Here is a 26,204-nt window from a genome sequence, read left to right on the forward strand (position 1 = left end):
AGACATGGGTTATTGTGGAAACTTGTCACAGGGGTTTTCTGTTCCCCAGCGCTAATAGGCCTATATTGAAGGAATTATGGTTGCACAGTAGGCTATTGAATCATAAAAAACAAAATAGATTATGTTCGAAGTTTATAGGTTGATTGGGCCCCGGGGAAATAAGTCCTTGCCCGTTTGAGGACTTTAATTACTACTAATATATTATTAAGGAAGATTATTGTAAAATGCTACCACAAAAAAAAAAAAAAAAAAAATCAAACAGGAGGAGATGATGTGAGAGAGAATTTCATTGTTTATTAGTAGAAGAAACATAAAATACAACATATACACTACCGGTCAAAAATCTGAAATGATTCAATGATTTTACTGCTTAAAATTTAAGTAAACGGTGATAACTTTCTAAAAAATTGTGGCAAGTATAGGATGCATATTGTTGATCATAGGTTACAGTAAAGACATGTCTAATGACACATAAAAATAATAATTTCAAATAAATGCTGTCATTTTGTACTTTCTATTCATCAATTGATCAAAAATGTGAAGCAGCACAGCCGTTTTCAACATTAATAATAAGAAGAAACGATTCTTGAGCAGCAAATCATCATCATGATTCTGAAGGATCATGTGACACTGAAGACTAGAGTAAGGATGCTGAAAATTCAGCTAATACATACAAATATATTACAATAGAGAACAATTTTTCATTTTGATAATATTTCACAATAATACTGTTTTTACTGGCAAAATAAATGCAGTGGTGAGAGACTTCTTTCAAAAACATTTAAAACATCTTCATGATTCCAAACTTTTGACCGGTAGTGCAAACAACTTTGAAACGGTCCCTTATTTGATAAATGACACATGACAGTTTGTTTTTGTGCGATTCCTCACAAGATAATATTGTAAACTGCATTTGGAGCATCATTAGCAGAGGTGTCTTCAAGTGTTATTTCACTACTATTGAACTACCAGTTCCACAGCATACTAAAACTGCACCATATCTGTCAAATCACTCGAAACACAACTAGGCTACTTCAAAAAGGTTGCTGCTGTTGTGAGGTTCGAGAGGAAGGCTTATGTTAATTCATGTAGTTATGTTCAAATCAGTGGTCGGGAAACTCCAAGTCGTCTATTCCACAAATCTATATTGGCAAAATAATGTGCGATTATGCAAAGATACACTGAGAATACTGCGAGTACAGCACCCGTAATCAAAGTCTCTATTAACAGAATACGAGCCGTTCTTTTCCAGTGAGGAGAGGAGCCAATGCAGCTCACAGGACGTCCCAGCCAGACGGCTCTCCCGTGACTAGGCATTGGCATGAGGTTAAACTCGGCTCTCCGTTTGGACAGCGTCGAAGTGTCTATGCCAGCGGCGTGACCGGCATCACTGATACGCGAGGCAGTTGTGCGGCGTGCACTCCTCTTGTTCTTCCAGCTCGGGACACGGCGTGCCACTGTTGGCGGGTTTCAGCAGGATATATCGGGTGCGATGGCGCAGTCCGCCCCGAGAGCACGGCCCCAGACACAGGCCCCAGGACGACCACATCGACACCTCGCAGTCCAGCGGCGTTTCTGAAACACATGCAGGAATCATGAGGATCGCCAGTATGGAAGCAATCCGTCAGGAGGAGATTATGTTTCTGTGGCTGTTTATGCATGAAAAAGAAGGAGCGCTGGCGTAATCTAGGGCAGGACGGCTCACATATCCCAAACAATTGAAGAAATAGAGTAGGTTTATGAAGTCCCGATAGCAACATGCAATAGAAAATTGTAATACTAACCTAGGGTGAACATATTTTGATTAGAGAAAACCAGGACACTCGGCCCGGCAAACATGATCAAATAATACTCGAAGTTTCCTCAAAGATGCCTTATTAATTTCAATGCATTTAAAGTAGGCTATGTCTCCTCTGTATGGATAGAAAATTGTTATATTACAAGACAAATTCAGATTCAGGCTTTTCAGAGATTACTCAACATGTTTTATTATGACAAGTTTCAAAAATAATGAATGAAATGATAGAAATAATGGGTAACACTTTAGAATACGGTTCCTTCGTTAATGAATAACTACACAAGAACTAATGAGTAACACAATATTAACAATCTAGTAACTATTATTAACTAACAAGAAACTCTGATTAACGAACTAGTAAGTAATAGCGCACAGACGAAGTGGTAGTTCACTATTAAGTAATCAATAACTACTATTTTTTTAATACTTCCCAGAGAACTACTGAAAAAGTTTATAAACAATCTAGTAATACTATTAACTAAAATAAACTCTTATTAACGAATTAGTAAGTAATAGCTCACAGATGAAAGTGTTACTAGATACTTCTGTGGGAATTACTAATTATTTGGATTCGTATTATAAAGTGAAGATCATTGGAACTAACTAGTAATTACTCAAGTATTACTAAAGACATTTTCTAAAAGTGACTAAAGTTCACCAAAAAACTCAAACATTTGCACAAATCATGACTAGATCATGTAGTAACACTTGAGTAATTACTAGTTAGTTCCAATGATCTTCACTTTATAATACGGATCCAAATAATTAGTAATTCCCACAGAAGTATCTAGTAACACTTTCATCTGTGAGCTATTACTTACTAATTTGTTAATAAGAGTTTCTTTTAGTTAATAGTAGTTACTAGATTATTAATAAACTTTTTCAGTAGTTCTCTGGGAAGTATTAAAAAAATAGTAGTTATTGATTACTTAATAGTGAACTACCACTTCGTCTGTGCGCTATTACTTACTAGTTCGTTAATCAGAGTTTCTTGTTAGTTAATAATAGTTACTATTGTTAATATTGTGTTACTCATTAGTTCTTGTGTAGTTATTCATTAACGAAGGAACCGTATTCTAAAGTGTTACCAAATAATGTCTCTTTTGTATTAGAAAAATAAATATTTAAGTAATAAGTAGGGCCTAACTAAAAGAAATACCTCCAAATTGAACAAAAATAGGTCTCACAAACTTACAAAAACATATTTATATCTTTGGTTTTCTTCCTCTTTCTTTATCCTGTTTTTCTTCCTCATCCTCCTTGTTTGCCATCCGTATTTTGCTGTAGAGCTGATTTTAGTTTTTTGGAAACCAGGACATTTTCATCATTTTATAAAAAAAAAAAAACAGCCAGGACAGGACGTGAAAACAGGACATGTCCTGGGAAAACAGGACTTTTGGTCACCCTATACTAACCCCCAGTTTTACAGACAAGGTTTAAGCCTATAGTCGCAGACTAAAACACATGTTTGGGCAGTTTTAAGTCAAAGCAACTTACACATATCTTATAATATATATATTAGTTCCATTGTTTTGTCTCAAGATGCACACCATTAATGTGTTTTCTAATGCACATTTATAAAAGCAACTTAAATGTCCTAAATGAGGCCTAATCTAAGCCCTGTCTGTGAAACCAGGCCTATTATGCTTTCTCATATTTCTCAAATAATATTTTCTTTCATATATGGTTCATGTGTTTCAAATGTTTTTGAATGTAAAAGGCCTGAAAGTTTCAAAGATCAATGTGCAGATAAGTGGTGTTATTGTGTCTTAAAAGAAAGAACAGATTCTGAACCGCCTGAAACAAGTCGGTAAAGTGTTCGGTAACACTTGACTTTACGATACGGGTGCACTAATAAGCATTAATTCATGCTTAACTAATGCACAGATAATACTGAATTAATGTGTAACTAATGATTATCTAAGCTATTCATTAATGATTACCACATTAGGAACTAATTAAGAGCCTGTAGGGTTAATGTATTAGTTTATACATGAATTGTTATTAATAAAATATGTAATTGTGGATTAATTCCATTATAACTCATTTTTTAACTAATAGTGTTAATTAATATGTTAATTACCAGAATAATCCAAAGCCTTGCATTTCAACTTCCAGATCATATGACAGGCACTAATATGCATTAATACATGGTTAATTACTTCATTGTTAGTGCAAATTTATGTGTAAATTACTACAATTACTAAATGACTAGTTAATAATGATGTGCCCCAACAAGTAAAGTCATAATGATACCTTTGCAAATCATTAGCTAATGATTAATTAAAGCAGACAACTGGAAGTTGAAGTGCATAGCTTTGACTAATTGTGGTAATTAACATTTACACTATTAGTTAATAAAATATGTTATTAAGGAATTAATACATTGAATTAATAGCAATTAATGTATTACTTAATCTATTAATTATATACAATCATTATTAGTTGCTGATGCAGTAATCATTAATTAATGGTTTAGTTCTTTATGAGTTATATATTAACTCATGATTATCTGTGCATTAGTTAAGCATGAATTAATGCATATTAGTGCACCCGTATTGTAAAGTGTTACCTTACTTTCCCACTCAAACATAAGGTCTGTAACAAATTTGCATAACGCCAGCCTAAGGTCCTCATTAGCTGCCCGCAAACAGCGTCTACTTTGAGCCTCAAACACTGAGGCCTGGAAACAAATCCAGGTCTGTGAAACAAATCCACTTTTCATGCACTTTCATGCACGAATGACGCCATCGTTACTGTTTGCATCACTGTGTATCAAGCACTGAGGAAGAGCCAGAGTTGAAATTCAGATATGCATTTTTTGGAGACCTTTAAAATAGCATAATAGGGGCACTTTAAAAAAGAAATTGAAACCAGCACATCAGTAAGTGGAACAACGCACATGCTAAACATTTTGTGAAAGCAAATAAAAAGAGTTTACCACATGTGGCGTGCATTACGGTTCATCAAGTCTAAACTGTTTACTTGGCCTAAAAACACATTAAATCATGCGCAATGCTGTGGTGAACCAAAACCTCTCGAAGAAGCACATTAAACCTTTTGTTGGATTTACCATCCAAATAAAAAGATCGTCACGATCAAGAGACGCAAAAACTCTGCCATTGCATGTCTGAAATGTGTATGCAGATCTACCTGAGAATCTGTGAGGTTTGGTTGCTTCAGGCAGGATGTGATTGGACACCCGGTTCTGCTGACGGACAGGTGAGCGGCTCTGACGCTTCAACCATATGGTGGCCAGAGGCGGGAGATCTGTTAGCCGAGGGTAATAGAAGGAATTTGCTGGGTGGTTTGGCTTCTGAGAGGTAATCTGCATCAGAATAAAACAACAGAGACGTGTTGATTTATTATTAGTCAAAAATATTGCAAATACAATACATTAGTGGCCAAAAGTGACAACCGGACATTTTTACCTTTTATTTAAAACTATTATTTCTGTATAGTAAAATAAAATCTGTATAGCTGTTTGCCTTTTTTTTGCCAAAATGATTTAGCCAGATTAATACCTTAACCCTCTGGACATTTTCCTTTACTTGGCTCCTTCTCGGTCTAAAGTGACTGAAGTCTTCAAATGTAACAACTTTTTTTTTTCAGAAAAATCAATGTAAAACATTTTTTTTTCAATATTTTTTTATCATTATTTAGAATTTTGAGGGGATTTTATGACACTATGCAACGTTTATAAAAAAAATGTAAAGCTATTTTTCCATTAGAATAATTTTTTTGTTCTAGAAGTCCAATTTTCACATTAAAATAGAGTAAAGGCCTTTAAAATCCTTTTTTTTTTTTAAGTGAGAATAAGTTCATCTGGAGTCGTTAAAAAATACATTAGTGGCCAAAAGTGACGTCCGGCTTACGGAAATGGACATTTTCACCTTTTATTTAAATGTTATTAAAAATGTGCGAATGATTGTGTAGCATGTGATAGCGCAATGAAACATGCCAAAATGTGCAGACATCATTTTTGGCCAGGTTATCATAAAAATAAATTATAAACACATGCAAACACAAGAGAGAACCAACTAAATTTTAATAACTGATTATGCTCTAGTCAATGGATCCTTTTTCCTGTGAGCTTTTTGTTTTTCTATGTATTATTTCTGTATAGTAAAATATAATCTGTAGCGGTAGTTTGCCTTTTTTTTTTTTTTTTTTTTTGCCAAAATGATTTAGCCAGATTAATATCTTAACCCTCTGGATCTTTCCTTTGCTTGGCTCCTTCTCAGTCAAAAGTGACCAAAGTTTTGAAAAATTATGTACAATGTTTTTGTTCAATAATATTGAGGGGATTTTATGATACAATGCAACATTTATAAATTAAAAAAAAATGTTAAAGGGTACACATCATGCTTTTAAATCATTCCTTTTTACATATAAATCATACATTTGTGGTCTATATAAGGCGAAACTGCAATGCTTGGGTCTGAATTCCTCATTATTATAGCTCCACAAGCCCCTTTTCTGATGTGCGTCTGTGAGCAACTCGTTTTGGAGCGGCCCCTTTAAATAAAAGGAGATGTGTCATACCCCGCCTGCTCTCCAGGTCGCTGAGTTCACACTCGGTTCAACTCCACCCCATTCATTTTTATTCACATATTAACAAAATGTCAACAACGGAAGATTTGTCCATCAAGCCTTACATGTTCGAGTCAGAGAGAACGATTTGAAAAACGACGACGAAAAGACGACGATGAACCTGCAGAACAACGTCTTCATATGGATGTACTGCAGTGGTATGTAACTGTATTGTGTTATTAGTGAAAGTCGATTATTTCTCGTGTTAAAACAAGCACACTAACAAGATAAATGACTATGGTCTAATCTTAGCACTAAAATCTGTATTGACAATATGATACATTTAGAAAAGCATCAGAAAACACAGCAGCTAAATGACCAGCATGAAACTCAAGAACAATAATACTGCAGACGTGTAATGTTACTTCAAAACAAAAACAAAGAAAGACATATACTGCTAAACCATGACCAACATGCGTTTTAATAAAGTAAAGTACTTTATTTTTATTAGCAATATTTACTGCTTATCGAAATGCTCAGTTCGTCGTCTCCAAAGATAGAAGGAACCCCTCATTCAGACGAAGTCGATCGGCAAATCCTTCTTAATACTGGCGGAGGTTGTTGAAGTGGGGATCCTTGAAGTGCTTCGGGTCACTACATCCAACAAACGAACATTTTGACTTGCCCTCTCGTAACTTCTGCATCATTGAGCTTGGACTACAAAATCGGAGCGAGAAATAATAATGGCGGAAGTGTTGGGCCGGTAGTCAAAGTCCTTATTTGTCAGTTTCGCTGCAAATACTGTTACGTAATTGTTCAAAAAACGTAATAGAGAACAGAAAAATCTGAACAGGTTGAAAAATATGACCAAAACACAATATAAAGATATAAACGAAGCACCTGAAGAGAATAATTTGTACTTATAAACACTCCAAATATAAAAATAAATGCATTTAAGGGCTAAAAAGTGGTTGTGTTTAATATATTTTTATTTTTATAATAATTAAATCCAATTGAAGGCATTTAAAATCCTTTTTTAAAGTGAAAATAGTGTCATAGAGTCGTTAAAATAAAAACTTCCCTATTTAAGTACTGTTTATAGAGAGGGTTTTGGATTACCATTGGGTTTTTTTTAGACATAAATTCTTAATTTTATTAGGTTTTGCATTTAGAAATACATTATAAGATTAGACAACATTAGACATTATAAGACTACTTTTTGTCAAGGTTTAGATATTATTTGTTAGATAAGTGTCATGTTTTGCACAATGATTACAATTAAACATTAAAAGTTTATAAGAAAGGGAACACATGAAAAGCATTTTTGATCATTAAAATATCTAAAATAAAAAAATGGATAGCGATGATTCTTCATTGCTGCGCACTTTTTTTCTGCACAGTGGCTCATTTGTAGTTTGTACCACCAAAAGATTCTCATATTTTTCATATTTCCCGATTTTTTTGTGTGTTCACATAACTAATGCGACAAAAGTAACCAAGCGTCATCCCATTCCAAAGCAGAAAAAAAAAGGAAAATTCCAAAGATAATATTTTTCAAAGAGGCCCAGAAGGTTAACTAAACTGTTGTTTTTTTCACACATTTTTTAAAATATTTAAATGCTATATCAAATTTGTATTTTAACCTTTTACATTGTATTAAAATATTTAAAAAAAACAATAATAATATCTCACCATGGTGATATTTTCAGGAGGTGTTGTAGGAAAGTTTGGTGAAGAGAAAGTGAAGCCGCTGTCTGTGCCGGCATCAAATGGGTGGAGGTCAAAGGTCACTTCCTGTTTCCACTGCCCACCCTCACACAAGTTCAGGCTGTCAATCCCCACAAACCAGTCTGGACTGGGGATCACTTTCACTATCAGAGACAGCTGTGAGAGAAAACGCAAGATCAGTCACTCTCCTGCTGAAAACCCACACACATTATCAACCCTGATTTACCTTTGGCAACGTTATTTTTCTCAAGCATGCTCTGCTAACATAATTGGCATCATAAGTCACATCTGAAACTTTTCTTTGTAGCCATTTCCAGTTTTTTCCACTCCTTCCTGTGTATGTTAGGTTAAACCATCTGGGTTTTCTTTGTAAATGTGATGAATGTTTCCTTTTTACTGTGACCTCATTCAGGAGGATCCCTTCGGTCGGAGCAGAATGAGGGAATAGCCACACGACACACAGAGAGAAACCAGCCATACTGTGACAATGGCTATTTCAGGATGAGCGCAAGCCTAATAAAGAGCCAAGGATGATTCATCAGACATACAATAAAACCTGACAGATCCTGTCTGCTTGAGTTCATTTAAGGTATATATCAGTCCAACCTCTCTATATCACAAGGTAGATCCATATTTTATGACCAAAATGTGAGTGGAAGATTCGCCAGCAGGGCTGCAGGAACATTGCTGTGCAGTAATGCTACAATGATTTTAGTGGGTTGCTATGTGTTCTGGGTAGTTGCTTACTAGTGCTAGTCAAAAGGGAAAGATCTTTTTAATACACTCTTAAAAATAAAGTTTATTGGCATCAATGGTCAATTTCGGGGTGTATCAAAAATCTAACAAAAAGGTTTGTTAGATTATTAAAATGTTCTTCACACTAAGTAAAATAAGGTTCTTTGGAAAACCTAAAATGGGATTTCTATGGCATGAGAAAAATCCCTTTGGTACTTTAAGAGTGTGCCTAAATTGTTTTGGTTTTTTTTGTGTGGTTTTTTTTTTTTTTTGGAAAGCAATTGAGATTAAATAGCAAAAGAAGCTACTCAAAGAATTACTGATATGCAACAACAAACAATATCTAAAGAAGATGTGATACAGTCATATATACAGTCATGTTGTTCTATAATCTCTAAACTATTTTTTATGGAATTCTAAGTCATTTGAGGCAAAGTTGATCACCCTCTGATGGTCTTCGGGGTCTGTTAGACCCCAAATGAATTTTGCTTGAATTAAAAAAAAATGTTCTCTTTTTTCAAATGGTATGAAACTTGCTACGGCTCTCAACACTGTCAAGATCTACAAAAAAAAATTAAAATGGAATTCTATCTTTTTTTATGTAGGCGTGACAAAAAATAGTCACACTCGTGGTCTTCGGGGTCCATTGGACCCCAAAAAATACCATTTAATTTTGTAACAGAACAATAGTTTTTTTTTTTGTATACAAATATTATTTTACCGTTTATTAATGTTTTTACTCAACATTTGTGCAGTTTTTGGAGGATTTATGATATCTTTTAAATATCTATAAATTAATAAATAAATATTTATTTATCATTGGACTCAAAATAGACACAATTCATCATCAAAATCAGAAATAACGCAGAAACACAGACAGAAATGACAGAAATTGAGTGGCACACTTCCAACAATGCAAAAAACATCCACAATCCAAAATTATCATGCTCACACACATGCACACACACACAAACACACACATATAGAGGAATGCAATATACAGGAATACATACAGACTATAAAAACTATTCGCTTATCATTTGTAAAATAAAATACTCTAAAATGCAGAACCACCGCAAAAATAAATTGGTAACACTAAGACACATTGAAAATGTGCACACACACACACAGGAATACATTTGTAAGGCTATAAAAAAAATAAAAGAGATGAGACCATCTGTTCTATTGTTCCAAACTATTGTTCCTAGTTATTCTATTTTTTACCCAATTTACTTTTTTTTTTTTTCAATATTTTATTTTTACTGCTTTATTTGCTAATTTGTTATTGCTGTTCAGTTGAAATAAATGATCAAATCTTAAGACTCCAACATTTCTCTTTGTAACATGTTCAGGTTTGATTCTAATCATAATGTAACATTATTGAAAAACTGTTGTTTTTTCAGTACAAAAACAAAGGCTAAACTTTGACAAAAAGTATTTTATTTTTGTTATAAGTGTGATTTTACAATATTTAGATATGAATCCAACTGAATCCAACTTTAGAAACTATATCTTTCAGTAATTCAAATACTTTATAGCCCTAGTGAAGCTCTATAGCCATCTAGTGGAGCTCTATAGCCATCTAGTGGATAAAGTGACTTATTACAAATTTTACCTGTTTTTTCCAAAAATTAGGCAAAAAATCTTACATTCAACCTTGTAAAATTATCCATGGTATCCCCAGGAATGAAAGTTAGAAATCTGGGTCTTTTATAAAGTTTATTTAACATAAAATGCTGTTTTTTTGTAAAAATCCTATTTAAATAAATATTTATTTATTTATTTATAGAAATAAATAAAAAAATCATAAATCCTCCAAAAACTACACAAATGTTGAGTAAAAACATTAATAAACAGAGTAAAATTATATTTGTTAAAAAAAAAAATAATACTATTCTGTTACAAAATTAAATATTTTTGTCTGGGGTCCAATAGACCCCGAAGACTGGAATTGTTACTTTTTTTGAAGACCATCAGAGGGTTAAAAAAATTAAAAAATAATCAAAGTGATATGAATTTTGATATGAATTAAAATGCTAAATTCACCAAAACCCCCTAGGAAAAAAATAAAAGTTGTTCAGTTAAGAAACAGCCATATTTATTTTAACTTGTCCCAATAAAGCTGCTTTTTTTTACAGAAGGAATCGTTCTTGAAACTAATGAAATCATATAATTAATCAAGGTAAATTATTTTATAGGCTACTACAGGGGCCTTGGAGTCAAAAAGGTTGAGAATCACTGGATTTCTTGCACTTGGGAAGAGCAACCTTTTCCCCTGACAAGCAACACAATCGAATTGGATTTCACTTTTATAGTAGCCTACGCATTTTAGTGTGAATTACTCACAATCCATCATTCCCAAAACAAACATTAAAACCAGGACTGATATAGTCGGCACTTTGCATCCATATTTGGGCCGCTACCTTGTGGCAACATCCAGTCTACAGCTGACTTTTCTCCAGGCTGGATTTACTCTGGTGGTCTCTCCCTCACATCTCTTCTCATTCTGTGGCTTTTCCAGAAATACCTCCTGCTATATCAATTTCTCTGGCGTGAGAAGCGAGCGGTGCCTCATCCCTCTTCTGTCTGTTCTGACCCCAAGCTAATAGAGCTCAAACTCCCTTCAGGGCACAAAGTCACACTAACACATAATTGCCAAACCCCTGATTTGCCAGAACAGAACGTTAGGAAAAATAATGCACAACTATTCTGTAATACATATCTGTCCCTCTGTCTGTCTGCTGGAACGCGCTGTGGTTTCTTTCATTGAAATACACACTGTGGAAATACACACTGTCTGGATCCTATTAAATGCAAAAAGAACCTTTAGTAATTTTGGAGAGCATTTGGTCGTTTTTGATTACTTTATTTTCCTGTTGATTTGAGGTTGTTGGTCATGCATGTGCGGGAAGATGAAATCGGACACCGCCGTCTTTTTTGGAGATCGTAAATAATTAAACACTGTTCAATGTCGGCTGCAGCGCAAATGTGTATTTGTAGTTTCTCAGAATATGCTTCAGAAAGATTAAGACAGCATACAGAGGCAAGAAGGCATCAAGTATGTCTGAATCGGATTTTGATTTTCATAAGAGAAGAGTTACAGCTGTTACTGTTTTGTTAAAGTAAATACATTCACATCCACATCTCATCTTAAAGGAGTAGCCTAGTTGACTTTAAAAAAAAAACTTTTGCTGATAATTTGCTCACCCCCATGTCATCCAAGATATCCATGTCTTTCTTTCTTCAGTCGATAAGAAATCAAGGTTTTTGATGAAAACATTCCAGGATTTTCTATAATGGACTTCAATGGGAACCAAACGGTTCAAGTTCCAAATGAGTGTTTCAGTACAGCTTTAAAGGGCTTTAAACGTCACCAGACGATGAATAAGGGTCTTATCTAGGACACTTCGAGTCATGACTCGAAAAAAGATTTGAACAAGTTTGTACAGGAGCGTCACGAACGCTCAGAACAGAGCAAGTCGAGCATTTGAGCTTGTAAAACTTAAACTTTGTTATTTATTTTTTAAATGAGCGATCGTTTCATTTGATAAGACCCTTATTCATCATCTGGAATCGTTTAAAGTCCTTTGAACGGTTTGCACTGAAAGTGTCTTTTGGACCTTGAACCGTTTGGTTCCCAGTAAAGTCCATTATATGGAGAAAATGCTGGAATGTTTTCATCAAAAACCTTAATTTCTTTTTGACTGAAGAAAGAAAGACATGGACATCTTGGATGACATGGGGGTGAGTAAATTACAGCAAAAGTTTTTTTTTAAAGTGAACTAATCCTTTAAAAGTATGTTTATTCAATGACTTATACCATGTAGCTAGGGTTTAAATAAAATTTTAATTTTCAATTTTAAACTGCATGTCAAAAAAAGCATTCACTTTCGACATTTCTTGGGTTCCTTTAATACGTTTTCTGGGATTATAAAGTCTGATCACTAAGAACAATAATAAGTCAGACCTACAATCCGTGTGACAAATCACTCGCTGAAGTCTATTAATATGTATAACTGTAAGATGTAAGCAATCAGTTCATCAATAATAAGACACTCACAGCTCTCTCAACACACGTTACAGTCTCACCCCAAGGCCACATTCATACTCTCCGTCGTACTTTACTGCCCTGTGGATCTAAAAACAGCAGCGCCGCAGCAGACATCCCGCCATGCTGTGGTTAAATGCCAGCAGGACTGAATGCCAAGCGCATCTGAGGGTAGTTGCCGTTTTTAATAAGTCTACCTTGTATTCCAGACTTTGGCAATAAAGATATGTAGGTCACCAGCAGCACCAGCGCTGCCTTTAGACCCTATAACCATCTGACTCATGGCTAAGGAAAATAAATATTCCAGAAAGTGAGAAGGAAAGGATCCAGCCTCTCTCTATCTGCAGATCTGGTGGGTTCAGGAAACACAGCACAGGAGCCGGAAGGGAGGGAGTGAGTGAGTGAGGCTTGTGGTCTGGAGGTCCCGGGACTCTGGATGTGGTTTTGGAGACTTGCGCTCCGGTGAAGTCTGTCTATGTGCAATATAGAACTAAATTGTGTCATTAAAGTCTGATCTAAAAAACTGAATGACGTATGCAGGACTTCTCCAATCATTTAGTCCTCTTAAACCCACTCCTGCAAGCTCATGTTCATCCGCCTTCACGAATGATGCACCAAGTACATGCGGCCTTCATTTATTATTTTTCGATAATACATTATGGATGTGTCACAATACGGAGATGCAACCACAAATCGGTCTGGTGTTAATCTGAAGATAATCTAAAAAGCAAGTAAACTCACACACCAAGATATCACTGATTTGTCAGGTCAACTGGAACATGAAAACAGTGAGGACTTTGCCTCCTCATTTTAGAGCACAACTGCACGCCACTGCGTAGTGCAACGAAAACGTCTGAAACTAAATGGTCAAAACTGTTGGAATGAGAACAACTGCCAAGGGCGGATCTAAGAAAAGGCATTGCCAGCACATCTGCCACCCCAGATTTATCCCTTTAAAAATATAAATCTAAGTAGAGTTTCATGCACCTCTTTTCAGTCGCGGCACTTCAATGTGATGGCATATAAAAAAAAGATTATGTGGAAAATGCCTTTGTTGTCTTTGCGGGTGTGTGGTCGACTTCATTAACAGACGGCACTTATGGTCCAGTTCTTTTTGAGTCAAAAGCACACAGCACAATCAGTGTAGCCCATTTCACAGGTTTTTCCCAGTTTCTGAATCGGAAAAATTCAAGAAATATGAGAAATATATGGAATGTCCCCTCACATTCACAATGCTTCTCATCGTTTAAGTTGACCAGTGTTGTGTACCGTTTCCGGGTGGTTCGAGACTTAAAAAACATTTTTGTGTCTTAAAATTTAAAATTATTTGAAGGTGTAGATGATGGATGGATGGATGGATGGATGAATGGCATTCTCATTGCTTTGATAAGTTTTTACTTCATGTTTGTAGTTTAGCTTAATGCACTAAAATTTGTGATTATTATTGAAGAAGCCTACAGTAATAAAACAAATCTTCTCTGTGTAGTGTTGACAGATTTTATCATTTATTTCTAATTATTCTTAGACAGTATAGATGATTACTTTTTGGTAATGTAATAGCTTTGAATATTCAGGGCCCAATTGTTTATGCCAAGCCATAAATCCACAAGAATGAAGCATAGATGCTTGCTTTGGTGTTGACACATGCCAACCCCTTGGTACACTACAAAAATGTTCTATATCAACACATTCTCATCCCAAGGTGTCATCTAACTGACACTTTTGACTATGCTTCAACATCCAACGCTTTAGGCACCCATTAGCGTCAGTTAGATGATGCTATCCTAGGGCGTCATCTAATTGACGCTTTACCTTTAGCGTCAGTTAGATGACGCGGGTAGGTTTAGGTCTGGGGTAGGGTTAGGGTTAGACCACTAGGATAGCGTCATCTACCTGATGCTAAAGGCCTGTTCACACCTGGACGAATGTCGCGGGCGCTATTCGCCGACGTTTAACACCTCGTGACTAAACAAAGGGCGCCATTGTGAGTGTGCATACCGACACGTAAAACACCACGCGTAAAAGCGTCATTTTAAAAAAAAAAACGCCTCAGGTTCGTTTCTTTTAGTTTGACGCGCCGCGTCAAAAACTATCCGACCAATGAAATTGGTGCTTTTGCTCACGTGTTTGGAGCTTCTGAAGTTACAGTAGAACACAACTTGGGGGCGCTCAAACACAAAACAGTCTTGCCGAGCATACATACGGAACGGAGAAGAAGATATACGGCAAGTAGCGTCGCCGTCTACACAGCCAGGAAGAAATAAGACGAGGACGATGCGAGGCAAGATGAATGTAGATCTGCTGGTCTCGGTGGTGTTGTAACATAAAGAACTATACGACAAACGCGACTGCGACTACACACATCTTGATAAATGAGAATTGAATGGAGTGGTATTGCAGTGTAAATGGGCGCCATCTAACGTCATGGAATGAATTTGCATGTTCACTCGGCTCATCGTCAGCGAAAATGAAACACACAAAACGCGTTGAAAAACGCTGGCGAATAACGCACGCTGATATTCGTCCCAGTGTGTAGGCCTACGGACCTTAAAGGGTGCCTAAAGCGTCGGATGTTGACGCATGGTCAAAAGCATCAGTTAGATGACGCCTTGGGATGAGAACGGGCTGTCTATATCCACCCTAGAATGTCCCTTTCTACAAGTCATCCTGGTGATCATTATTTCCAAAGATCTGTTTTCAACTTTTCTACTGGGAAAATCAAAATAGATCAGCTCTTTCGGTAATTCCTGAACTGACATACCCAAATTGTTTTTAGGTGCAGAAAACATTTAGCGACACAATGATGATCCATATTGTGTGGTGACTACGGCCATCTCACCAGCGGACTCCTGGGCGTCAGAAGTATCTCCGTGGAGCTGTGGCCGATGCCTGAGGGAATCCCGGCTGTGCGGTACATGGACCCCACCGCTCGCCCCTTCCTCGCCTCCTTCGCATCCTTCACCAGATCCACTGTGAGCCCCTGCTCAGCAAAGCTCTTCAAGCCATCGCTCGCCGGCGCCCCCTCCTGCCACAGCCGGTACTGCTCATTATGGGTCACGGCTGCACAGATTCACAGGTAAAAGAATAAATGGTCAAATATTTCAATTGCTCATGTGATTCCTCGGGAAGGTTCTGTCGTGGCCTGTTGAACATTTCTCCCACTCCATGAATTTTCATTGCTTATCAGAATTCAAAAAACACAGTTCTGCCACTTTCTATGTTTGCTTAACACACCTCGAGCTGCAATGCCAAGAGAATAAACACCTAAAAACAAACCCTTCATTGAGAAAAGCCAGACTTATTAGGAGTCTAGTGTGCACCTAAAGTGCAGGGGTGACCGAGACTGTTGTGTAATGTATTAAAGTAGATTTTCATGCCCTGGAGATAATATCAGTGTTTGCAATGCGGAAAAAGGTTTTGAGTAAAATTTTGTTTTCGGTATTGGATTTGAGTAAATTAATCACTTTGACATTGTCATGACATTCAGTGTGTAGTTCATTGCACTCAAAAATCCCTATGCACTATACAGTTAAATGTGTGCAAGGAAGAAAGACCAATCACAGTTCAGTATGCAAACAGACAGAAAGACCAATCACAAACTGGTATGCAAATATTAGGACACGGTCTTCAGTTCACTCACAGCCACATGGCATTTTAACGTCAAAGGGAGCGTTACAAACTTTATGTTTACAAAAAAACAAATATTGCACACTTGAGTAGAAAGACGATTAAAGCAGCATTATGTTATTTTTGAAATTTTACAGTAGGGAAACAGTATTGTCTTCTACTCCTTTCGTAAAATCTGACATGGTTACATTAGGGAACACACACGTGCATTTGTTGACAAGCGATACCCCCGAACTCTGCAGAAGGAGGGAGTTCTTGGGCAGACTCCAGTGTTGCGTGTGAAATGTTGCGTGTGAAAGGCTTTATTTTTTTTCAAACGCCAAAAGATTGCATAGTTCACGTTTACAAGCCAGCATCTTTATAGTAGCGTTAGCCTATAGACCCCTTTTCAGTTGGTAAACATGGTGACGTTTTTTTGTGGGCGGAGCTTAGGTGGAGGCAAAACGATCCCTCTGGCCGCTTCACTAACGCTAGTTAGCAAGTATTGTTAGCTTATTTTTTAACAATGACTGGAGAAAATCCGATATTATCTTAATGTTTAAGGTCACTCAGTGTCCAGGACCGCGATTGTTATTTCCAAAAGTTATTTTTAACGGACAGAACCAGATTGGCCGACCCGTAGCCGCCTACACACTCACTCAATGCGTGGACGATCTGACAGGATTAACGCTACGTTACCTCGGTTGAGTGGCCTGACTTCTACACCTACCTTATAGAGAAACCGATCGTAAAGAGAAACTGAGGGCATATAAATCTTTAGATGCCTATATGGTCCTGTACAAGAGGAGCGATTTTAATGATGTGAATATTTTCTAGAAATAAAAATTCCAGATACAACATATTCATTTTTCATCAATTCTTGCACCAAACAACACAACAAGATGACATTCAATAATAGTAACAATAATTTAAGCTCCTTATTATGTAGCCGAATCTGTGCTGGTTTGTATTGGCCGCCTCCAGTTTTCACTTTATTTTGCCTCCAGCTAGCGCCGTGACGTGACGGTGACGTCGGCGCAAAAGGGGTCTGTTGGCTACTGTTTTACATAATGGATATGCTAATTCAATTCAATGTTTGTTGGTAGATAATGGCCATATCGTCAATATTATAATATCAAGCTATCATAGATGAATCTGCAAATTTGAAAAATCGATTTGCATTATAGCCTGAGGCAAGACACTTTTATCAGAAAAATAAATAACAAACATGACTATCAGCCTGCAGACATAGGATAGTTATCCTGAACGATTATTTTGTCCGTCGAATCATGTATTATTTACTTGCAAGAATGAAGCCCTTACCAAACTCTGTAATCAGTATACTTTCACGTCTCGAGCTGGCGCGAGCTGCCCGCCCCGGCTCTACGGGGATGCTTGAGTGTGTTAAGCGCCCTCAATAGAAAGCAATGAAGTCTACAGTTGATGCAGCGAGGGGCGAAGCTACACAACACCAACAGTAAACTGATCACCCGCGCTCTGTTTCTGACGCTTCACATTTGGTTTTACTTGCTGCTTCAGCCATGACAACATAAAAAACGCTTGTTGGGCTCTCGCATCAGAATTTGAGGAAGTGGGGGAAGTGACGTACGCCGTAAAGCAGTTGGATTTTGTAGTTCTTTTTTGCTCGGGTTCCTACCCGCACCCCGAAGTTACAGAGTGCCAGTAAAAGCGATACGGACCACATCAGGCTATGGCAGACCTTTCATTCAACCTATTGTAAGTCGATGTACCATCTCAATGGTTTTGGAAAAATATTATAAAGGTTGAAAAAATGACATAGTGCTGCTTTAAAAGTGTGAAGCAGCACATTTTCAGGTTCCTTTTACTTCGCATGCAGATTTCTGTGATTCATAGCAGAACTTGTCCATAACTCATGCACCTCCAGATTTTGCAACATTCTTTTCCGAAAATTTAGTCCTAACCCTATCCCTAAACCTTACCGAACAGATAACTTAAGATAAGGAAATGAGATTTAAATAATGAATAACACTGATGTAAAAGCACCTAACTCTTGATTCTAAACTCAGATCTGATTGGTTGATTGGAATGTTGTTCCAGGAACATGTTGCCCTTGGTGTAATACATGTTCAATTACGTTATATGAACTTATTTTTTTAGAGCTTAACAGACTTGGTCTTCAACAAATATTTGACAAATTGCTTTTTTCCCTTGGCACTTTGGATAAAAGCATAATGTGTAAACTGCCTCAGCCTCACAGAAAAAACATTTCTTTTGTGTTTTACAGAAAAAAAGCTTTTTTTACGACACGTTTAGTACGACAATAATGAGTAAATACAGACCATCATTTTTTAGTGAACTATTCCTCCAAACACAAAACGTGCCTAGTTTGATAATTCACCTATTAGCTTCTTGATCTCACAATAGAGCTTTTGAAAGAAGAAGGAGCTAAGATGACGTTTCTGAAACGATTTCAGACGCTCTTTAACGTCCCAGTATGTTCTTCATAGCTACAAACCATTTTGGTCTGGCAGACCCTGAGCTGGGAGCGAGAGAGCAGGAGAATGAAAGAAAAAGACACAAGTGAGAATGACAGTAAGGCAGGGAGCACGTTTGGCACGCTGACACGTCTAGTCTCTCCATGCTACACGTCTGGCTCACATGTGGACAGAAAAACTGAGGAGACCTGACCTCAATCAGCGAAAGCACAAACCACAACCATCTCCCACGCTCCGTCTTCCCTCAAATTGTCTCATCCTTCATCCAAGGAGTTCATATGTACGGCACAAACTTTTGATTAGATACAAAAATGTGCGGTTTCTGAACATAATTGCAATACAACAGTGATAAATGGATAAAGAGAGAGCCATGAAGGCATCCAGAAGGCAGCAGAAACATCATCTCAGCGCTCCAAAGCCACAGCCTGATCTTTCAGGATCTCGGGGTTTCGAATGTTTTGGCTGAGGCGCCCACGTCTGCTGCTGGTCTCGGCTGGCATACCAGTGACACCCAGAAAACGCCGTCGCAGTGGCCAAGTCAATGGGCATTGCAGGCCGCATGCGTTGTGTATTTATGGAAGGAGCTTAAAAGAAAAAGGCGAACCTGCAGGGCAGCCCTGTGTCATCTGGCAATGGATTTTACTCCTCAACCTCCCTCTCGTTCTGCTTTCCTCATTAGACTGCCCCGCTCACGTGGTGTGGCAGGTATAGTGCGCGTATGTTAGGGGGGTTGACGAGGCAAATTGCAGGGTTTACAGGCCAGCTGTGAGTCCTGACACATGGTGAGGTGAAGACGTTTGAACAACAGAGCCATCGCTGGCGGTCGACCTCAGAGAACGAGATGTTCCACATATAGCAACCTACGTCTGAATCGTCCACCAAACACATCATCACTCACTCTCACTTTCCGCCACCTCGCAGAAGTCTTACCCATGAGCTTGGACCACTGAGCAGGTGGTCGGAACAGGGGATACTGTTTGGGGAAGGTCTGTGGACTCCAGTGGCCGGTGAACACCAGGATGTAAGGGGCGGGTCCTCGAGCGCTGCACTCCGTCCCGTTGTTCAGGTTCATTGGGGCAGCGCAGGACAGCGTAAACCTGAGCAGAACGACGAGCAGATGCTGCAGCCAACCAGGAACAAAGACCTCTGATGACATCATCTCTGTCAGGAAAAAAAGAGCAGGAAAAGTCATTAGCCAAGTACTGTGCACTTCCTTTTTCTCCGTTTTATGGTCAACAAAAAGGCCATGTAGAAATCGAATAATAGTTTTTCATGCTACAATAATTCTGATCCACTCATGCAGCAAATATATATATATAGCATTGGGAAATGACATAACTTGGTTTCTTCCTGACACCCGAAGCATCTGAGATTTGCAGCTTGCTCTGGATTCAAAGACACCAACCGTCTTATATTACGAAGTTACGCTGCTTTAGAGAAAGCCGTATGAGAGACTGTCTTCTGAAATTTCTGAAAACTAAAAATCTGTCATCATATACTCTAAACCTGTTCGAATGAACAGTCTTCTGAGGAACTGAATTTGCAAACAAAGAAAGTGAATTGAGACTGGGACCACCATAAAAGAGCCCATATTGGCTGTATTCCAAATTTATACGACCAAAATTAAAGTTGCATTAGCTCTGAAATTCCATTAGCATTCAAACGTGTTCAAATATGGAAAAGACGCTTTACCTTTAACGCCAGTTAGGTGACGGAAGGGGTAGGTTTAGGATCCGATAACGTCATCTAACCGACGTTTAAGGGTACCCTAAAAAGGGGGATGTTGACGTATGGTCAAAAGACGTCCCAAGACGTCAGGACGGTGGGGGTTTTTGAATTCAGACGATGAATAAGGGTCTTATCTAGCACCCTTCGAGTCATGACTCGAAAAAAGATTTGTTCATTTTGATGGACGAGTTTGAACAGGAGAGTCACGAACGCTCATCACAGAACAGAGCAAGGCGAGCATTTGTGCTTATAAAACTTAAACTTTTTTATTTATTTATTAAATGACCAATCATTTTGCTAGATAAGACCCTTATTCATCGTCTGGAATCGTTTAAAGCCCTTTGAAACTGCACTGAAACTCTCATTTGGACCTTGAACCGTTTGGTTCCCAATGAAGTCCATTATATGGAGAAAAATCCTGGAATGTTTTCATCAAAAACCTTAATTTCTTATCGAGTGAAGAAAGAATGACATGGACATCTTGGATGACATGGGGGTGAGTAAATTATCAGCAATTTTTTTTTTAAAGTGAACTACTCCTTTTAAAGTTAAGGCAACCAGTTTACTTCATTTTTTAAGTTAAACCAACATTTTTTTATACAGTGTGCTGAATGTACTGGAAAAAGAGCTCTGACAAGGAGAGACAAATAATCTGTTACAAACGTGTAAATGTGCATACTATGGGCACTTCAAAATTCATGAATATGCATGAGACAGCATGCTTGACAGCACCTTCCCCTTTCATATATGCATTGTATGAAAAGGAGCATGGTGAACATTTCATTTTGTGTTTCAAGAAAGACTTCGAAACAACATTTGGGTGAGTAAATTCAGCTTTAAATAAAACACAATTAACATCACCACAGCACACATTTACCCAGAACCCCACAGTCACATCCCAGCCAACCCCCCTCTTCTCACAACAACCCTAGGTATGCTGTTTATTCCTGACTAAATTAAACTAATACAACAGCAATGGCTTGTGTGACTGATTTATCCTGTGATTGAGTGTATTACGCAAGACCAGCTTAGACCCCGGCAGAAGGTTTAGAGGATGACTGCATGGGATACTGGGATCTGCACCGTCTGCCACTGTCTTTTAATAAAGAGGCGAAGCGACAAAGGGCACAAGTTCACGACCGCAGACTCAGACTATTGCTCTGGCCCCGTCCGCTGGATCCCCACAGTTTATAATGAGCCACGATCAGATGACAAACCCTCAGATCAAACACACAGGCTCACAGCGTCCTCGCTTCTGGTATTTTTATGCTCGCCTGATCAAATTTGAAGTCATCATGTAGGTTTAGGTTGGACCTGTAGTTCATATATATATATATGAGAGGGTGACTGATGTTATTGAAGAAAAACAGCGGACAGGGTTATAATAGTGCTCGTAATGAGCAGATATATTAAGATCCACGAGGAGAGAGGTCTTGAGTCCCCAGAAATGACCTCATGTCTAATGGACATAGTTCTGGAGTGAGAGAGCCGCTGAACGCTCCATGTTTTAAAGCCGGCTAGACCGCAGGTTCAATGGGACATGGATAAAATCTTACGAGTGAGAACTGAGCGTGCACTCCTTTGTGGTTTCCTTTCTTTCTCTTCAGAGCTCAGAGTCTCTTTCTCCAATGTTTGACAGATCAGGTTTCAGCATCTTTTGGAAAATCTGAAATGGTCACGCCGCTTTCACACATGCAGACTTTTCCAACTGCATTTTTCCAATTTAGAGGTGAACCGTGTGTTAATAGAAATGCGGGCAAATCAGCCACAGAAATATGGCCGCTCGAGAAGTTGTAACATTGCTGGAAAAATTCTGAATTGATAAACAAATTTAAAGAGCTCTGACACGAGAAATCTGCTCTTCGATTCTTTCACAATATTGAAGGTGCCGAAATACACTAAAGGCAAAACTCAGGCACTGGTCAATTTTGAGATTGATTTTGCTTTCGTAATGTCAGACAAGTGGAAAGCATGCTAAATACACATTTGGGTGTTTATTAAACTTCTGACTATTTGCGTCTGTAGTCTGTAATTACAACACATAAAAAAGTTGTTGTTTTTTTCCCATGCAGAAATATTCACTTCAGCCTCATTTACATACACCAGACTTTACAGTTTTGTTCCCATCTCTATTCTGAAGGGGGGTTTTTTTAACAGAGGGGTTTGTTCATATATAATTTGCTTGATAACAGTTTATGCGCACAGAACAGTGATAAAAAGATGCCCTAATCCCCTCTGAAAATCCGTTAGTATTCCTTTATTGTTAAAGGGAAATTAAAAAAAAGGATTCTAAAGGATTTGCAGAGGGGATTGTGGATCTTTATTTGACTCTAGTAAGTCAATAAAATGAAAACCTTAATGGATGTTTAAATTTCTTGGTTTCTGTAAGCAAATTGCGGTATATTTAATTAGATAATGTCTCATTTGGATATTTAAACATAACATTTCAGGAAACTTTTAATAGGTACAAAACAGTCGTCTTAATCAACTTAGGAAGTATCATGATAAATATTATAGTTAAAATTCTACCACATTTACAGACACTAAAAGAACATTTTAAAATAATAATTATAAATTAATAATAAGAGTAATAGGTAATTATCAGTGACTGTACACATTAATACTTATTTTCAAAATTGCTTTTATTAATATTTTAAAAGAAGTTCAAAATGCTCACCAACTCTTCTGCTCGCCACCAACACTGCATTTATTTGATAAATATATTTTATATACACACACACACGCTTGTATATATTTAAGAAATATTTTCATGTATATAGACTTATATATAATTTCTATTATATATAAACATAAATATTTTATATATGAATAATATTTTTTCTTAAATATAAATTCATGTGTATATATATATATATATAGTTTAATTATGACCATTTAAAATAACTTATAATAATAATAAAATAATTATAATAATATAAAAAATATGTATTTTGATATATTTTAAAATGTAATTTATTCCTGTGATCAAAGCTGAATTTTCAGTATCATTGTTCAGAAATCATTCTAATATGCGGATTTGATGCTCAAACATTAATTATCATTATCCATGTTGAAAAAACTTTTTCAAGATTCTTTGATGAATAGGAAGATCAAAAGAACAGCATTTATTTGAAATAGTATATTTTGTAACATTATAAATACTGTAACTTTTGATTAGTTTAATTCATCCCTGACAAATAAAAGTATTGATTTCTTTTATTTTTTTCCCCAAAAATGTAATAAAAATTCTTACTGACCCCAAACTTTTAAACGGCGGTGTTCATTGTTACAAAAGCTTTCTATTTCAGATCAATTCTGTTCTTTTGAACTTTCTATTCATCAGAGAATCCTGAAATAAAAATGTAAATAACTGTTTTCAACGTTGATATTAAATGTTTCTTAAGCATCAAATCATCATATTAGACTGATTCTGAAGAATCATGTGACACTGAAGAGTAATGATGCAGAAAATCCAGCTTTACCGTCACACTAATAAATTACACTTTCCTACATAGAAGTTTTAAACATTTTAAAGTGTAATAATATTTCATAATATTTCGTTGTTGTTGTATTTTTATTCAAGCAAATGCAGCCTTGGTGAGCAAAAGAGACTTCCTTTAAAAACATTTAAAAAAAACATTTTTGACAGAAAGTGTATATCAGTAGGTTTTTGGGGAGTTACACCACATGACATTTACAGCCTGAACTAATCTTTCCATGTCATAAAAAGGTCAAACTATCTGACATTTAAAGAGACTTATCGACCTTGGCTCACAGTTATGAGGGTCTGTGTGGGTTGTCTCTATGACATCACCTCTCTTTTTTATTGGTATGCATATTGGTTGCACCCCATGAAAACCAAGCATATCTACATTTTGGAAAACCAGACAAGCATTGAAACAACAAAAGAGCTTCTTTTCATCTGTGTAGATGAATAAATTAGTCAACAGACCCTGGGAACAGATTACTGGCGTAGCTGTTTGAAAGACATTTCCCAATTCCACCAAATAACATCAGAGTTTTAACAGCATTTTAGTGCTGATGTGTAAACGGGAACAATAAAATCTGTTGAAAGTGTGAAAAGCAGATGTGGCATTTGCCAGGGGAAAGTAATCCAGCCGGTTTACTGCAACGTAACTGGTTTCACGTGTAAAAGTATGCGACTATAACCTACAAGCATCAGGCACACATGCTGCAATTGCTCAATAATGTTTGTCCTCTAAACAAACAGATCTGTTTGTTCATGATTGAACAATGCCTTGTCTATCTAGTCCAGTCAGCATTCCCAAAAACCATCCGCTGGCTATTAAAACCTTACAAATATTTTGATCTCCCATCTGCAGTGACATTTTGCATGACAAGTCCCACTTTTTCCACACGATCTCTGCCGAGCTGAGACATTAACTTACGCATGTAAGAGAATTCAGGTGTGTTTATGCACTTGCCAGTGGTTGCAGATGCTGCGTGACATGTTTGCCGTGTCAAAAGACACACGTATTCACAAACGCATGCGACGCAGCAAACCAGACACAACAAACCCAGGGGAGACGGAAAAGAGCCAAAGAAAAGAGCCTGTGGCTTTTCGACACTTAACCTAGAACTTACAGGGAGAGCAATTATGAAGCCGCAGTGCGCTTGTACTGCAAGTCACATGCAAATGCAAAACATTCAGAGTAAGAAATGAACGAGAAGAGGGGGGGAAATAACAGTTAAATAACTGTCAAGAGCTGCACATGTGTTAAAACACTTAAGGAGTGCAGCGTTGTTCCTCAAAGAGACATCAAACCTGCAGAAGAGGAGTGTGGGAAGGTTGCGGTATATAGAGGCACAGCAGGAGAGTTGGGAAGCAGAAAAGCAACCCTTGGCTTAACCTTTGCCACAGCAGCCGGTTTGAGCGTAGGACACACACACACAAACACACACACATACGCGCTAGTGAATGGCTCACTCTTACCTGGCTGTGATGGTAGACAGCAGGACAGGGTTTGTGGAGATGTGCACTACGGATAAAGATACCTCACTTTCATACTCTCTTTCCCCTCCTCTTACTCCTCCCATTCTTCACCCCCACCTCTCCATGTATGGGTACACACTTTCTCTCTCTTGTAACAGTCTTGCTCTTTTTTTCTCTTCTCCTGTGAGATCACAGAAGGTCCCCTGTGTAATGCCCAAGTTGATGTGTTCATGAATAACTGACTCCATAAGTAAGCACTCATCTAATAGTTTATAGCTGTCTGAGCTTTGGATTCCTGTTTGTATCTGGGAATTTCAGTGATGTTTTGCTCAAAGAATTTCATGTGAAAATACTTAACTTTGTAATACAACTGCGTCATTTGTAAGTTGCTTCTCCTGGAAAGTGTAAATCTTTCTCTGTGGCTCTATCAAAACATTGCTCGGTTTGATTGTGCAACCAGCCTGACAACAGCTCAGCCAATGGGGTGAATTTGGGGGCGGGGCTCTCTGTTTGTTTCGGCCTATTGTAGAGGGAGGGGGGTGTTCGGGAAACTTGTTTGAAAACAGTCGTCGGGTGCTTCTGAATAGACCCCTTTTG

At 37.4% G+C, this 26,204-nt stretch overlaps 1 protein-coding gene across 1 annotated transcript; it reads right to left on the reverse strand.

The window, feature by feature from the left end:
- Positions 1-291: 291 nt before the first annotated feature.
- Positions 292-25,736, reverse strand: spon2a (spondin 2a, extracellular matrix protein). Its single transcript, XM_039648547.2, has 6 exons — positions 25,608-25,736; positions 19,856-20,086; positions 15,682-15,902; positions 8,024-8,215; positions 4,952-5,126; positions 292-1,575 (listed from the first exon to the last, which is right to left on the reverse strand). The coding sequence occupies exons 2-6, from the start codon at positions 20,082-20,084 to the stop codon at positions 1,388-1,390; spliced, it is 1,005 nt and encodes a 334-aa protein (XP_039504481.1). The 5' UTR covers positions 20,085-20,086; positions 25,608-25,736; the 3' UTR covers positions 292-1,387.
- Between the last annotated feature and the right edge of the window lie 468 nt (positions 25,737-26,204).

The sequence above is a fragment of the Pimephales promelas genome, chromosome 9 (assembly GCF_988280905.1).
Source record: "Pimephales promelas chromosome 9, fPimPro1.hap1.1, whole genome shotgun sequence".
Classification (NCBI taxonomy): Eukaryota; Metazoa; Chordata; class Actinopteri; order Cypriniformes; family Leuciscidae; genus Pimephales; species Pimephales promelas.